At 38.2% G+C, this 17,774-nt stretch overlaps 2 protein-coding genes across 5 annotated transcripts; both read right to left on the reverse strand.

The window, feature by feature from the left end:
* Positions 1-1,238: 1,238 nt before the first annotated feature.
* LOC107739962 (CD97 antigen-like) lies at positions 1,239-14,837 on the reverse strand. Of its 4 annotated transcripts, none has more exons than XM_016552227.1 (17): positions 14,753-14,835; positions 11,455-11,520; positions 11,155-11,274; positions 10,906-10,992; positions 10,571-10,702; positions 10,357-10,412; positions 9,747-9,836; positions 9,499-9,652; positions 9,276-9,392; positions 8,990-9,192; positions 6,110-6,280; positions 5,831-6,025; positions 4,634-4,851; positions 3,317-3,364; positions 3,066-3,237; positions 1,967-2,062; positions 1,239-1,879 (listed from the first exon to the last, which is right to left on the reverse strand). In XM_016552227.1, exons 1-17 carry the CDS (start codon positions 14,778-14,780, stop codon positions 1,835-1,837), a joined length of 1,998 nt encoding a protein of 665 aa, XP_016407713.1. In that variant the 5' UTR covers positions 14,781-14,835; the 3' UTR covers positions 1,239-1,834. The 4 variants fall into 4 exon arrangements, with proteins under 4 accessions (XP_016407713.1, XP_016407712.1, XP_016407714.1 ...); XM_016552226.1 differs by having other exon boundaries at positions 3,317-3,475; positions 14,753-14,834; XM_016552228.1 differs by lacking the exon at positions 3,066-3,237 and having other exon boundaries at positions 3,317-3,475; positions 14,753-14,837.
* A 1,237-nt stretch (positions 14,838-16,074) lies between these two features.
* On the reverse strand, positions 16,075-16,801 carry LOC107739970 (CD97 antigen-like; the record flags this gene model as incomplete). The annotated part of the gene is made up of 2 exons (XM_016552237.1): positions 16,075-16,563; positions 16,643-16,801. Coding segments are annotated over 2 exons (433 nt in total), but the record flags the coding sequence as incomplete, so codon positions are not given.
* Positions 16,802-17,774: the final 973 nt, after the last annotated feature.

Genomic DNA, 17,774 nt, shown 5'->3' on the forward strand with positions numbered 1-17,774 from the left:
CGCTGCGCTCTGATTGGAGGACACAGCTGTCAGTCAGGGGTCTGCAGGTTCTCCGGGTTCTGCGTGTCTGGACTGGCTGTTTTGGGGTCCTGTCAGAACTCGAGCCTCTGAGAAATGAGGGCCTGTGTCCATGACTCAGTGAACAAAACACGGCGAAGTGCCTTTGTTTCGCAAGATGTTTTATTGCCCTTAACATCTGTGACAGTTGAATGTTTCTCCCATTTTATTTTTCACCAAGAGATCAGAATCTAATGTTAGTTAAGATTTTTTTTTTTTTAGCTTTTTCACACCCTCTCTGAGGCTGGAATGAATCTTTACTCAACTGTATCTAAAAAAAAAAAATTTAAGCACAGCTTCTCAACGCAGATATGTACGTCTGCAAGAGGTCTGTTAAAGATCTGGAAAGCATCTGCTGAGTACAAACATCTTAAATTTAAGCACAGCTTCTCAACGCAGATATGTATGTCTGCAAGAGGTCTGTTAAAGATCTGGAAAGCATCTGCTGAGTACAAACATCTGACAGACGTCCTTAACACGTGCATTCTAAATCATAAACATCTTAAAGACATCTTCTAAACGTCTATTTGACATCTGATAGGAAACATCCTCCTATAGACGTATTACAGATGACCAAACACTCTTGCAGATGTCAAATAGACGTCTCCGTGATGTGCGTGTGCTATTAGGGAGCTCGTAAAACCTCTTAGTAAACCTGCACCATTGCGACAGATTCCTTAACCAGTCGGCCCTGAAATGTGTAAGAAATCTGAGTTCTGAAAGTTACAGCCCATGCTAGTTCAAACTATTTTAAATGATTCAGAAAATGTACTTATTTTTTTTTACTTAACCATAGAGACAAATCAATAATATATTGTAAGATCCATTGCTGATGTGCAATAAAAAAGGGAGGTGTCAAGTTACACAGAAATTAATTGGAAACCAGTTCACATTGTTGACTAATTTTTGATCATCCTGTAGAGGTTGTTTGCTGAAAACGCTTTATGGTGCACACACATATTTACCTGACTGTTATTAGACTATTTTTTGCTCAAATATGCGTCGTTTCTTTTCTTCGTGTGCTCATATTCTCGCAAAACTCTCTCCGACCTGAAAGAGGAGACACAACACAGAATAATAAACCCACGAGACTTACAAATGATAAATAATAATAAATAGTTTTGAACCAGATTTTAATAAATAACATGACAGTTATTAATGTATATCCCATTTATTCCCCTTCCCCTCATGAAAATGAAGTAAAATTAAGTTTGCATATATGAAATTGCATATAAAAAGACATATTTGCCAATGTAATATAATATAAACAGACACGTCACTGACAGTATAACTTTTGGTTGTTTCAGTCATTACATTCCTTTATAATGGAGGAAGAAATAGTGAGCTAGAAATCAGGATGTATTTCAGGATGGTTATGGCCTTGCTTCTAAAGAATTACTTAATTAATCATCATAATCAAACTAAGCTCTCCCTCAACACGATACAACATTTAGCATTATAAAACAGTGTATCCTTCTAAAAAGTAAGACTTTTCCACTTGCACAACAAAGAAAAGCAGAAGACAGAAGCAACCTAAATACTCTATTCAAAGAATGGCATGATGACTTATATCTGTTCCTATGGGATGCATTACGACAAGCCTATATCTCCGTCTCCAGTAACAGATGATGCATATCACGTGTGATGAACCAGCATCTGTAGTACTCATCGGATGACGATGAACCCCTGTGAACGTGTACTGCTGAATTAAAGCTTTATCTTCATGCGTCTTGTGTTGAAGAGTTTGTACAAAATCCATCAGCAGATGGCAAGTGCTTTATATCTGTGACTCTGCTGTGCTGCCGTCGCTACGTAGAGGTTTCTGTAAAAGTCAAAGGAGAAATGAAGAAGCTGAAGCCACAAACACTGCTTTAATGTCCAAAACACTCAAACACACACACTAATGTACCTGACTGCTGCTGGTCTGGCTGGTACTGGTTCTGTGTTCGGCTTTCTTCTTGTGTGGACACATTCGGACAAACAGATTGTAATACTCCGTCCTGACCTGAAGTGGGTGACACAACAGGCAAACTAAATGATATTTGACTGAGTAACAAATTAGTTTCTGGGCAATCCCAGTTGCACGCATTCAGAATAGTGGTCGACCGACATGGATTTAGATGGCTGACGCCGATACCGATATCTTAGAAAGCAGGGTGGCCGATGACCGATATAAACCTGATATAAATATATATATAATAAGAAAAATAATTTGAACTTGATAAAAAATAAATCTGGAAAAGAACTCTATAAGGATTGTATGTAATCGTAGGATGTAATCGTATTATAATATTTTTCACAAATAAAAAACTAGTTCACCCAGTAATCTGTTAGTTTTGTTGTGCACTTAGAGTCATATTTTCCCAAATGAAGACCAGGTAACGCTACATTTAATGCACAATACACGGTGAACATGACATGAATATGAATATTGCTGGATATATAGGTCAGTATAGTTTGAAATCTAGGATTTAAGATTACGCTCGCAACTGCGCTCAGATACTGTTGTTTCTAGAGCTGTCAATATAAAACTACTGTTGCTGTCAAAATAAAAGCTGTTTCTGACATTTATCGGCCAAACAGAAAAACTTATCGGTCAATGCCGATAATTTAAAAATGCCAAATATCGGCCCTTGGTGATATATGGGTCAACCACTACTTCTGAACAATTAGTATATATGGCATGAATTGAATGGGATCATTTTGTGATCCTTTTGCATCATTTTTTGAAGCTTGAAGAAGGTCACCATACACTGCCGTTATAAGGACGAGCGTTCTTAAAATTTCTCCTCAAGGGCAAATGAACACAAGAGCAACTAAAAAAAAATGACTTAATATTTTAAATTATTTATTATTTTTTTAGTTTTATTTTGGGTGAACTGTCACTTCAAATCACTGAAATCCTGCAAGATGTTACTGAAAATCTAAAACGAGCCACTGTTACCAAATGTTCAGTGTGTAAGTAAATTCGTCATGGATTTTTTGTTGTCATGGTGTGTTTTAAGCACCGGTTTGGACAGCAGGCAGTGCATGATGAAGATGAGCGCCCCCTGCAGGCTGTTGAGGATGATGAAGAGGTACAACATAACTTCAGTCCCTTTCTCCTGGAAGAGGAAGAAGCCGAAGATCCACGTTCCTCCAAGAATACACAACTGAGCCACAGCGGTCACCGTAAAGCTCCTACACACCAAATATAATTCATCAGAACCACTGATGCACAAACATCAAGACTGACTGAATCTATTTTGAGATCACACACCTGATCTGGTTGAGATTGGAGAGGTCTGGATTGAGGCTGGAGAACTTTCTGGCCAGTTTCCAGACGGTGATGATGAAGACAAAACCATTGAGGATCACAATGATGCAGACGGGCGCGAAGAAACTCAAGATAAAATAACGATCGCGAGAGAGCCAGCAGCTGCAGCACACACATTAGAATGATAAACTTGTCACATGATTACAAAAACACATAAAAGACTAGTTCATCCCTCTTTCACTTTCATAATTCCATTGAAAACATATTTGCCATTCAGACAGGAAGTTGGGGACATTTTTCCAGAGGCTTTAGTTTATATCACAGCCATGAACCCTGATTTAAATGATTTGTTTGCACATAAGATAAGTAGTCAATACTTTTGGCTCGTTTCCCAAAGGAAAATATAAATATAAGTGTTCATAACTGTCAAAACTTGTAAAAGTACGCTAGTATATAGAGCTTAAAGTTGAGACAAAACCCACATGTTGATTCATGGGGTCTTTATTACATTTACATTTAGACATTTAGCAGAAGCTTTTATCCAAAGTGACCTTCAAATGAGGACAATAGAAGAAATCAAAACCAACAAAAGAGCGATGATATGCAAGTGCTATAACAAGTCTCAGTTAGCTTAACGCAGTACAAGTATCATAATAAATAAAAATAAAACAGACAGAATAGAAAATAGAAAAAGAATAGAGCAAGCTAATGTTAGAGGCCTTTTTTTTTGCTTTTGTTAATTGTATAATTAATAAAAAGAAAACAAATAGACAGAATACAAAAAGATTAGAGAAGCAAGTGTTATTTATTTTTTTAAAGAAAACAAGCAGTTAGTAAATGAATAGAGTGCAAGTTGCATAAAATTGACACACTATTTTCCTATTTAATGCTGTAAAGTTGCTTTGAGACAACAGGAGGTTGAATTGAAGGGGATGGTCCGTCATCCAGCAAGAAATGTTTGTTAGACATGCTGAGATGCGAGCAGCTATCGTCGGATCATCAGGATGGAATGAGAGGTAGAGTTGAGTGTCACAAGGCAGTCTCGGTTGAATGTCCACTTCTGAAACCAGACTGGTTGCTGTCCAGGAGGTTGTTCTGTGTGAGAAAGGCAGAGGCTTGGTTGAACACAGCTATTTCAAGTGTTTTTGCAATGATAGAAAGAAAGGAAACCGGTCTGTAGTTCTCTAAAAGAGACGGGTTAAGGGTGGGTTTCTTATTATATACTATATATTATATACATTGTGTCGTGTGCATGATTATTAGTCAATACTCTGATCATATAATTTTTCCATGCATATTTTACCAATTTCAGAAACTCACTGTCGCTCGGTGCCGTATCCCGTCGGGAAGGCGATGGCAGAGATGGTGACGATGACGAGAGGGACTCCGTATCCCACCAAATACATGTAGAGATGCTTTAATGTGGTGTGAAACACCAGCACAACCATCTGGTAGAGCTGAACCCCCTCCAGCAGCATCCAGCAGAACGCAGACAAGAAGAAGAAATGAAGCAGACCGGCCACAATCCCACACGCTACCTGAGAGAGAAACACACGTCACATCATTCTCCTGTTTGCTCGCATTTTCTTCTTTCTTTCCTTCTTTAAGGTAAATTTTTTATTTATTTTTTATTAGGTAATAAAAATCCATAATTCAGAGTCCAAACTAATTTATCAGTTCATGTTCAAGTGTGTTGTCACTGCATTGCAGTGAATTTTGTGTCAAGCTTTATAATGGCAGTGGGTAGTGGTCCAGATTTGAGACAAAATAAAGTGCGTCCATCCATCATAACAAGTGGCTCTGGGGGGTGAATAAAGGCCTTCTGAAACGAAGCGATGCGTTTGTGTAAGAAAAATATATTTACATATAATATTAAATATAATAACTTTATAAACTGTATTAGAGTGGCGTTCCAGCGAATGACGTAGGATGTAGGCATTTAATATGTAACATTTTACATTCAATAGTATATAATCATTATCACTGATTACATACTGACTCAACGTGCAAGGTATTGTGTCGACCATAATTCTGTTGTTTCAGCAGAGCAGAATTATGAGTGTTTCTATTCTGGTGTCACCATTGCCTTTTGTGCATGGGGGACCCAGAACCACAATTTCAGTAAATATGCACATAGTATTTACAGGTAATTGTGCTCTTACTGTCACTAACACTAATTACATAAGTGCATCATGATTATTGATGGGTTTTCAATGCAAAGACACAGCAAATTCAGTCATTTTAGGCTGCAAAATCTGAAAAAAATAGTCCTGCGAAATCCTGGTGGGAATACTTCAGTCTTTCTATTTCAAAATGTCATGTTTAATTTAATGTTACTTGACATTTTTGTGAAATTTACTAGCAATGTATGAGTGAGAAATGCTTCATCACCACTTGTTTCAGTGTAAAGTGCATCTTTCTTGATAATAAATGACACTTGTTTTAATATTGTCAGCATAATGTCTTTCAGACATATTGAAGTGTGATTAAAGTGTCTATTTTCTCATTCAAACACACCTGATTGTGAGTGCTAGAGATCCCACAGAGGAAGACGAGGTCTGCGATGAAGAGACAGATGCTCAGATGGAGATGAATGCTGGTTCGGGTTCCTTGGATGGAGCGGCAGAACCAGAACGTCAGGATACAGAGAAACAAACAGACCAGAGACAGAGCTAAACCCACACGCGTGATCAGCACCAACTCAAACGAGTCCTGGAGGAGAGGAAGTGAAAATAATCTCATTTAATTTAATCTAAACTCTAAATGAAATATGTGAAATCTCAGTTTTGCATGTACCTGGACAGGATAGAGAGCCATGAGCACAGCGAAACTACTGAAATGAGACCAGTAACACACTGTATGAGTGCTGTTAGACCACGCCCCCTCACAGCCCCGCCCAGACCACGCCCCCTCAACCTCATCCCAGTACACACAGGAGTAAACTACGCCCTCAGACTCCGCCCTCTCCTGAAGAAGTGAGAAGAAGAGTTTAGAAAATGAGGAACATGTGAACACCTGCCTGAAAAGTTTAGTAAAAGTTTGGAAACAAACACAAAACACAAGTGTTGATGTTCGGAATAGGATCTGTGCAATGCCAAATATACCAGCTCAGTTCAGTGGCTCTCTTTGGCGTAAATGAAAAGCAGCATCAAGAGCATGACATATATGTTATACATTTTATAATTCATTTTTTATAATGTCTTTACAGTCATAATTTCATCTTTAAAATTCAAATTTCACATTCTCATGCATTTTTGGTGCTACATGTAAACCCTGCTGGAAAATCCAGCTTAAGTTTGGAACACGGTAGATGGTATCCTGCTGGTTTAAGAAGGCCATTAGTAGGGTTACAATAGTTAACTAAAACCAAAACCATAAATAAACATTTTATTTTCTTGAAATAAAATATAAAAACTTAAACTTATTTTATTTCAGCTAGTTGCCAAGGTAACATTTAATTTTTTTATTTAGCTTAGCTTGTACACTAAAATAACTCAAACTAAAACTGAAATAAAAATTAATAAAAATTATACAGATGTTTAAAAGCGTAATAATAAAAATGACAAAAACACAACACAATTACTAACACTAAAATTAAACTGAAAAGACAAAATATAAAAATAAAATCTAATTCAAAATATAAAAACTATAATAATATATCAATTGCTAAAATACGACTGGTAGAGCCTCTGGTCATACAAGCTTAATGTCTTGCTTCCGGCTTCGCTACCGTTCGGACGTTCTTGCTTACTGCTCTGCACTTTGCTCCCTATTTCTGTACTTTTCTCGGATTTTTCTAAGATTTTTACTTCAGCAGATCAGCACAGTGCTCAAACAACACATTTTTGGCACAAACACTAAAACTAAAAACTCTTTGGGACTGGAATAATACTACAAAAAAGAAGACTTTGCCTCCCACTGCCAGCAGCTTACATTCCGGAGGTACGGCTGACCCATCTAATCTGTTTAGTTTGATTATGCATCAAACTAAGATTGCTGTAAAGACACAAAGCAATGCCATCAAGTTAGCTAGGGATTGTGCTGAAAGGCGCTCCACGCATTCTGTTTATCATTATTTTACAGGCCTCCAAAATACTCTCCAGCCTATCTGATCACTTCTGTATTTTCTTTGATATATTGATCTCTGCTACCACTGAATCTAGATCTGTCTCTGTCAGAAAGAGATGCATTAACGAGAACACTCGTGTGCTATTTATGGAGGCTATATCTTTAACACCAAGCATTTCTGCAGACTCTGTTGATCTTCAAAAGTTAAGAATGTTATTGATGACATTGCTCCTGTGAAAGTCAGCAAGAAGACTGGCAGACAGAAATCAACTTGGAGAAAATCAACAGCAGTTCAGAGTATGAAAAGACAATGCAGAAAAGCAGAACAGATGTGGCGGAAGACGAAACTTGAAATTCACTATAGCATCTATAAAGACAGCCTTCGTGCTTTCAGTGTGGAACTAGGCAAAGCTAGACAGTCATTCTTCTCAAACCTTATAAACAGTAACTTAAACAACACTCGCACTCTTTTTGATACTGTTGAGAGACTAACAAACTAAACAAAAAAATATATATCAGGAAGGCGATTAACACATCCTCAAGTTATGCAGAGGTCAGACAGATTCGACCGCAATACCAAAATAACGCCTCACTTCTCTCTGGGACTTTTCCAAACTCCCTCAAAACTGCAGTTGTTAAGCCCCTTCTGAAAAAGAGCTTGATACAATCTTGATAACACTATTTTGAGCAACTATAGACCAATATCAAATCTTCCTTTATAGGCAAGATTATGGAAAAGGTAGTTTTTAATCAGCTGAACAAATAAATTTTCTTCAGTTAAACAAGAAGAAAACTGAAGTCATTGCATTTGGAAACAAAGATGAAGTTCTCAAGGTGAATGCATACCTTGACTCTAGGGGTCAAATAACTAAAAATCAAGTCCTAGATTTCAAATCCTAAACATCCCCATATCTGCTTATTGGCTTCATCACTCCTCTCCACCAATAAGCTGGTGTGTGTTGGGCGTTCTGGCGCACTATGGCTGCCGTCGCATCATCCAGGTGGATGCTGCACACTGGTGGTGGTTGAGGAGATTCCTCCCTTCTATGTAAAGCGCTTTGAGTGCCCAGAAAAGCGCTACATAAATGTAAGGAAGTCAAATATCTTGGTGTGATTCTGGAGACAGACCTTAGTTTCAGTAGTCATGTCAAAGCAGTAACTAAATCAGCATACTATCATCTAACAAACATTGCAAGAATTAGATGTTTTGTTTCCAGTTAAGACTTGGAGAAACTTGTTCATGGCTTTATCACCAGCAGGGTGGACTATTGTAATGGTCTCCTCACCGGCCTTCACAAGAAGACCATTAGACAGTTGCAGCTCATCCAGAACGCTGCTGCCAGGATTCTGACTAGAACCAGAAAATCTGAGCATATATGATTATTTTACTTTATTTTATGTAAAGCACTTTGAATTACCATTGTGTACGAAATGTGCTATATAAATAAACTTGCCTTGCCTTGCTGGTTTTTGGAACCATTTGTAAACCAGCTAGAATCCAGCTTAAACTGGATTTTCAAACAGGGTATTTACATTGTAACTTTTTATTTGTAATTGTGTAACCATTGACAGAAACAGTCTCCACTGAGATCTTGTCAGTATCTTCACCTCCTCGTGTGTAAAGACGAGCATCACCGGCTCTGACAGATGCTTGGTTTCTGCATTACTGACGACGGCCGTCACCACTTTAGAGTTGAGTTGATAAGTGACGCTTCTCTCTTCATCATCTGATCTCTCTCTGCTCATCTTGTGGAGCAGATCGTTGGATGAGTTCAGATCTTTATAACTGACCAGAGCCGCAAACGCAAAACCTAAAGGAAAACGACGTTCACATCTCGTCAGGAAAGTGCTGATGGTTTCATAAGTACATATATGTGCACGTGTTTATTTGTACCTGGATATGATTTCCCTACAACTGTTTCCCAGCTGGTGCTGAAGAGGGCGGAGTCTGTGCTCAGAGTGACACGCCCACTGGGCGGAGTCTGATTCCGTGTGACTGCAACCTCAGCGACTGTGATTCACATCATGAAGATTTAATAACAATGCCTTATTTTCATTATCTCCATTCAGTACCAGAGTGTGACTGTGTCTAAACTGAAATGTGTGTGGTTCCTCACAGGTGTTGTGCGTCTCCATCCTGGTCACAGGCTCTTTCAGCTGAGGTCCGATCAGACGCATGCTGTTCTCCACCGCGTCCAGAAACTGATTCAGCGTCTCGCCGTCAGCGATGTTTCCTTCAGACAGCAGCTCGTCAGAGGAACTGCACACGTTCTGTGGAATAAATCAGAGCTGTTCATTCAGCCACTGTGCGCGTGCATGATCACAAACTACTGTGTGAATATATATCATGCAGTGAGTGTTTGACCCGCAGCAGCTCCTCTCCAGTGACATGTTCTCCATGTGGATCATTCAGAGACTCACAGCTGTTCTTCAACAGTGACATCAAATGCTTCAACTAGAAGAAGACAAATGGAAACCTATAGGCATCTTTACACGACTGAATGAGGCTGCTCTGTGCCTGCTTAAAAATCTGTGTAAAGACACCTCATTGCCACATCAGAAGCAGTTCTGTGCCACTTTTGCAGTGTAAATTTGGAAACAGCTTTGCAATGTTTCTAAAATGTTAATACAACATTCTCCTCACCGCATCTTTACTCACAATACAACACTCTTTGAATGTTACCATTCAGCAAACAAAAATAACACAATCACAAAGAATGTTTTCTAAAAGCATTTTCTGTCAACATTATGAGAACATTCATTAGGTACAAATTACATCTTAAAATGTTGTTCTCAGAACGTTTTCTCTTTACACTGAGATGAGAATGCATATCTGATATTAATAATTTAAATGCATTAAATGTTTGTTATTTTAAGAAAGTTTTATCTTTACATTTACATAACTTATACATAAAACTTATTACTACTACTACTAATAATAATAATAATAAAAATAAGCAGAAGTGCACATCTACCTTCTCAGGTGTGTGGTCTGCTTCAGACTCAAGTTTAAATTGATCACAGTCCATTTCTGTGCACGACAACAAGAAAGACCAACATAAGCAAACAGACTATACTGATTAACTTCCATAAGGATTCCCATTAGCTGCCGCATAACGAACAGAACAATCTAAAAAAAAATAAAAAAATTAAGCAAATAACAGTTTGCCCCACTGTAGTAATTCTCACCGATGCATTTTGACTGGTCGTTGCCATAGTTACTGTAACCCTGGTGACATTTGCAGCTGTATCCATTTGTATGATTGTAGCAGTCGCCGTTAGTGCCGCAAACATCTGGATCATCTCTACACTCATCGATGTCTGTGAGAGAGAGAAGATGGGAGAACATTCCCTGTTAATGTCATTTTAACACAGTTGCACATACTAAGACACACATTGTACGTTTCTGAAGCTCATCTGATGTGACGTTGGTCTTGGCATCCGTGCTGCATCATAGAGTCCAAACTGGTAGCTTTTGTTTAACACGTCAAATTAAACTGATAGGCCAGAAAAATAAAAGGTACCTTCATATTCCCTTTCTTTGGCAGTTGAGGTCTCAAATGTAGCATCACCATATCCAGAAAATTCATTATCAGGACACTTGTTTATATCTGACAGGAGGGAAAGATGGAAGTTGGGGTGAATTATTGTTTTAGTACAAATTATAAATTAAGCCAGACGGTGCACTGAAATACGATCAAATGCTTTTACAATATTTTGTAATTACTTTTGGATCAGAGTTTATGCTAAATGACTAATTAAATGTCTCATACCTTCACACAGGAAGCTCTTTTTGAATCCTTCATCACGGTGGCAGTAGTAACTTCCCTCTGTATTCACACACTGAGTATGATTATCACACACACTCAGAAAAAACGCACACTCATCCTCATCTGAAAGAGAGACAGACGGGTGAGGGGAATCCACATAACATGCATTTTAACTTTGTAATGACTAGAACTACAGTTACACAAACTCCCTCTTTTGACTGACATACAGACTATTAAAAACTGCATAACAGTTTTTAACTGTTAACTTTGCACTATTCAGTCAAACCATAAGATTATAATTACCAACACATTCATTTTTTAAACGTTTAAATCCAATGGCACATCCATTGCATGATGGTAGAAAGAGACCTGGGAAGAGAGAGAAAAAAATACAGCTATAAATTCCAGTGATAGTTTCTTTTTTTACTATTATTTTTACATCTTCTACATAATGCTAAACTTCATTAAATGTGTATGCAATTTGCCGCCAAACCGCATATGATGAGATAAACATTATAAATCAGATTAAGGATATTGTGGAAAAACGTACAAAGTTCACACATCTGCCCTTTTGTTTCAATAAATGCTGCTCTTTTGATCCGTACACGCTACACACGCCTTCACAGAAAATTGCGCGTAGATCTTTTATCCAAAGTGACTTACAAATGAGGAATACAACAAGCGATTCATCATAAAGATGCAAATAAACACAAGGTAAAGTTTCAGATATGGTTTAGAATAGTACAAGCTAGAACAGAGCCATATGGACATCAGCTTGACATAATCACCACTGATAAACTACTCCTAAATTTGATGTAGAAACTTTCATTTTCTGTGAAGCTCTTGAAAAGTGCTATACAAATAAATGTGAATTGAATTGAAATGAATTGAATTGAAATGAACCTAACGTCACCATGCAATGCATTGTGGGATTTTAGGACACGGGGGAGACAAAGTAGACACTTTATACAATATTATGTTTCAGTTATTCACCTTAAGAACATGTTGAAATGGAGAATGATTGCTGTCTCATTAAATGCCATAACCTTTCTCATGACCGACATGGAAAATTCTCCTCCTTCTGTCCCCTCACTGAGGCAGAAGTATCTAAGCTTCTCCTCTCCAACCATCCTACAACATGTGCTCTAGACCCAATCCCCTCACAGCTTCTCCAAGCAATCTCTCCTACACTTGTACCAGCACTCACACATATCATCAACACATCTCTTCTCACAGACACCTTCCCCACTGCATTCAAGCAGGCTCGGGTAACCCCACTGCTCAAAAAACCTACATTAAACACTTCACTTACAGATAGCTACAGACCTGTCTCTCCTTCCATTCATAGCGAAAACACTTGAACGGCTTGTTTTCAACAAGGTATCATTATTTCTTTCACAGAATAACCAGCTGGAAATTAACCAATTAGGTTTCAGCGAAAGCTGATTCCAAATCATCAGTTCTTATTCTGCTGGATCTATCTGCTGCTTTTGACACTGTTGATCATCAGATCCTCCTGCCTGCCCTCTCATCACTGGGCATAACAGGAGCTCCACTTAGCTGGTTTGAATCTGATCTCACTGGTAGGTCTCTTCAGGGTGGCCTCGGGAGGGGAGGTATCCACAGCACATCAACTGGTCACTGGGGTTCCTCAGGGCTAAGTTCTTGGACCGCTCCTCTTCTCCATATACACTACATACAGGCACACGGTTTCTCCCACCATTGCTATGCTGATGACACACAGTTTTATCTCTCATTTCAACCAGATGATCCGACGGTAGCTGCACGGATCTCAGGCTGCCTGGCGGACATCTCGGCATGGATGAAAGAATATCACCTACAGCTCAACCTGGCAAAGACTGAGCTTCTTGTCTTCCCTGCCACTCCGACTCTGCAGCATGATTTCACCATCCAGCTAGGTTCATCAACAATTACTCACCCCATCAAGTTCAGTCAGAAATCTTGGTGTAATCTTTAATGACCAGCTGACCTTCGAAGACCACACTGCAAAAACAACCCGATCTTGCAGGTTTGCACTACACAACATCAGAAAGATCAGGCCCTTTCTTCTTGTACAGGCCCTTGCCATTTCTAGGCTGGACTTCTGCAATGCTCTTCTGGATGGACTTCCATCATGTGTAATCAAACCTCTTCAAATGATTCAGAATGCAGCGGCACGACTGGTCTTCAACGAGCCCAAAGGGCCCACGTCACACCTCTCTTTGTCTCCCTGCACTTGGCTGCCGGTGAAATGTGGCTTTAGAATTTATCTTCATGTACTATATATTATAGATATATTTATTTGCTTTGAACTGCAAGCGCTCACACCACACATAAGGCAGGAAAACACATCTGGAAATATTATTTGTGGCAGCTCCTTGAGATACAGGACCACTTATAATTGTAAGGATTGAGACCATTCATTTCCTTTAAGAAGAACAATCGACATTGTACACAGAGTTGGCCGAAAGGACCGCACGGATATGGCTGATTGCTTCAAAAGCAGCAGAAAGGACATCCCCGTACTGCTCAAAAAACCATAATTCAACAGTTTGTATTGTACTCTAGCATAAATGAGACAACTCTGTCTTTAAGGTACAAACTCAAATAGTAAACCGTTCACAAGTAAGTTTATTAGAAATGTATTGTCCAAGCAGTACTACCCTAGTCAACTGAAAATTTGTTAGGCAAAGAAAATAAAGAAGCAATATTTAGCTGATCGGATCCTTCCTAAGGCCAAAGAGGTGATGTTTAAAATCTTAAATTGCATTTTTCCATCCAACAACTTCTTACATGAAAGATTGAACTGAAAGAGCACTGATGTGGGGTCTGTAAGACATTCAAAGTGTAAAACAGTGTGAACCTGAATAGGAATTTTGGCTTTTATTTCAAAACTGGCTTCATTCCAAACATATGTCATTACACAGTGATCTCAATTACAGTAGGAATATTGCCTAGACGTTTTGCTAAATAGCCTGATTGTTTTTTTTATAGATGCAAGTATTTAAGCCCCATTTCAGCGGATGGAAGAGTGAACTGACACTATTTGCAAAACCTCTTCATTACATGGCAGACACAAACACCCAGAAACTTCTTTCTGTTGTGGATTTGTTTTTGTTACCTGAGATCCCTCCCTTCATTTTCCGTGAGTTCTTGTGGTTTTACGTAGTAAGAGTATAAATTATATAAGAGTGTGCAGAAATTAAGCAACTGCGACATAAAGGAGAAGGTTTGACAAACACAGTGGAAATCTGAAAAAAAAGATCTGTGTAGGAGTAAGAAAAAGACTTTCACAATCATTTCATAACCGTGAACAGTCCTTTACTATCCACTTATTTCTGGCTCGTTGTTGATGCAAAATAATGGAGACAGTTGTGAACAGCATTCCTGGTGTCTGCTTTCAGATTTTCTAACAACTGAAGTAGTTTAAAGAGCAGTCTTTATTACACAGACACCCAGTTATTTTGTAACGGTCTCTGACACACATAAGCTATATTCCCAGAAGTTGTCTGACTATTAATCCAGCTTCAGTAGTAGGCCTACGTCACAAATGTATTCACCACAGATGTGAACAGAGTAAAACAGAGTAAAATCTACTCACCCAAAAGAAGTGCCCACTTTAGCTCCATGTTAGGAAACCGTAAACAGCTGCTTTCTAAGTTAAGTATTTTTTTAATGCTTTTTAAAGGTTGGGGGTGTATTAAATTCATAAAATAAGCCTTCAGCTGACTTTTACTTCATGTCTTGAAACTCTTCAGCTCTTTCAGTGGTAGGGATGATAGATAGATAGAGATGATATAGATAGACAGATGATAGATAGATAGATAGATAGAGATGATAGATAGATAGACAGATGATAGATACAGATTATAGATAAATAGATGATAGACAGATGATAGATAGACAGATGATAGATACATAGATGATAGATAGACAGATGATAGATAGACAGATGATAGATAGATAGATAGAGATGATAGATAGATAGGCAGATGATAGATACAGATTATAGATAAATAGATGATAGACAGATGATAGATAGACAGATGATAGATACATAGATGATAGATAGACAGATGATAGATAGATAGACAGATGATAGATAGATGATATAGACAGATGATAGATACAGATTATAGATGGACAGATTATAGATAGACAGATGATAGATATAGATTATAGATAGACAGATGATAGATACAGATTATAGATTATAGATAGACAGATGATAGATAGATAGTCAGATGATAGATAGATACAGATTATAGATAGATATAGATTTTAGATATATGATAGATATATTTTAGTCTCAGAAGAACAATAATAATAAGTTTAATCAGATTTCAGTAAATAGGTTTTCTCAAGCTAACTTAACTATAAGATGACTCCTTTAGTCCAACACTTAACAGCATTAATATAAAAACAGTGGCCTAACATGAACTATACCAAAAGACATTCACACACTTACTAATAAATCAATTCAAGAATAAATCTTATTCTTTGGGGCGACACAACAGGCAAACTTAATGATATTTGATTAAATCATAAATTACAGGTGTTTCTGGAACATTCCTATCATATGAATTCAGACGAGTAGCTGACAAATATGGATTTTTTGATGGCAGATGCCGATATCTTAGAGAGCAGGGTGGCCGATATAAAGCCGATATATATATATATATATAAAACTGATATAACGAAACAATGAAATGTAACTTTTTTTATCCATTTTGTAAATGTGAAAATTTGAAAGATTGTATTAGATTGCAAAATTTGAACTTGACAAAAAAAATTTATCTGCAATAATCCTAATGTAGTATTTTTCACAAATAAAGTAATTGTTTAAAACATTAATAAAAAGGCAAAAAACACTATAACCAACAGTTCATCCAGTAATCTGGTCATTTAAAAAAAAATTTGGAGCACTGAGAACAAGCATAAAGTAGAGTGAACATGACATGAATATGATATGAATGCGACATGGCTTGGATCCATGCTTTAGATGCTGTCTTTCTTAGTGCTGCCAATATAAATGTCCCGCCACTGTCCGAATAAAACCCGCTTCTGACACTTATCGGCCAAAGAGGAAATATTATCGGTTAATGCCGATAATTTAAAAATGCCAAATATCGGCATATTTAGAATGCTTGGTTTATCTGGCATGAATCACACGGGAACATTCTGTGAGACTTCTGCATCCTTTTGTCATGTGTTTCTGAGTCATGGTGTGTTTTAAGCACCGGTTTGGACAGCAGGCAGTGCATGATGAAGATGAGCGCCCCCTGCAGGCTGTTGAGGATGATGAAGAGGTACAACATAACTTCAGTCCCTTTCTCCTGGAAGAGGAAGAAGCCGAAGATCCACGTTCCTCCAAGAATACACAACTGAGCCACAGCGGTCACCGTAAAGCTCCTACACACCAAATATAATTCATCAGAACCACTGATGCACAAACATCAAGACTGACTGAATCTATTTTGAGATCACACACCTGATCTGGTTGAGATTGGAGAGGTCTGGATTGAGGCTGGAGAACTTTCTGGCCAGTTTCCAGACGGTGATGATGAAGACAAAACCATTGAGGATCACAATGATGCAGACGGGTGCGAAGAAACTCAAGATAAAATAACGATCGTGAGAGAGCCAGCAGCTGCAGCACACACATGTTAGAATGATAAACTAGTCACATGATTACAAAACACTAGTTCAACCCTTTCATATTCATCCAGTACACACGCTACCTGAGAGAGAAACACATGTCACATCATTCTCCTGTTTGCTCGCAATAAACCTTCATTCATGTATCACCAGAGCTGGGTAGGAACTGATTACGTGTAATCTACATGAAGTACTCGTATTTAGATTATATGTGTCCCTAATTTTTTTTGAATGTTTAAATTTGTTACTTTTTTGTTATGTGAATGTTAACATTCCATTTTTTTTTTCATTTTGCAGACGTCATGGGAACGTTACTTTTGAATCTCTAAACATTCAATCCACGAGTGATTAAAGATGTTTTCGTGCTAATGTTTTGAGAACATTATTAAATTAATTAAAAAGAAGAGAACCTTGCCAATTACATTAGCCAAAGTTTGGAGAAGTTCCCTGTTAGCTGCGATATCTGAATTCAAACACACCTGATTGTGAGTGCTGGAGATCCCACAGAGGAAGACGAGGTCTGCGATGAAGAGACAGATGCTCAGATGGAGATGGATGCTGGTTCACCACGCCCTCAGACTCCGCCCTCTCCCGAAGAAGACAGGACAGTCTCAGAAATGAGTTAAGGAAACGAGGAACATGTGAACACCTGCCTCAAAAAGTTCAGAGAAAGGTTAGAATCTACACAAGAACTAAAGCGTCTTGACACAGAATTAATGCAGCTCTGAGCAGCAAATAAACCAGCTCCGCTCAGCTGGTCAAACCAGCTCAAGGTGTTCAGGCTGGTTTTTGGAACATTATAACTAAACAACCAGCGATAATCCATCTTAAACTGGATTTTCAAACAGGGAATGCAGTTTTTCAATGGTAATTGTGTAACCATTGACAGAAACAGTGTCCACTGAGATCTTGAGCTGATCTGTCAGTATCTTCACCTCCTCGTGTGTAAAGACGAGCATCACCGG

This window comes from Sinocyclocheilus rhinocerous, unplaced genomic scaffold (genome assembly GCF_001515625.1).
Source record: "Sinocyclocheilus rhinocerous isolate Xijiao unplaced genomic scaffold, SAMN03320098_v1.1 scaffold6126, whole genome shotgun sequence".
In the NCBI taxonomy this organism is placed as follows: Eukaryota; Metazoa; Chordata; class Actinopteri; order Cypriniformes; family Cyprinidae; genus Sinocyclocheilus; species Sinocyclocheilus rhinocerous.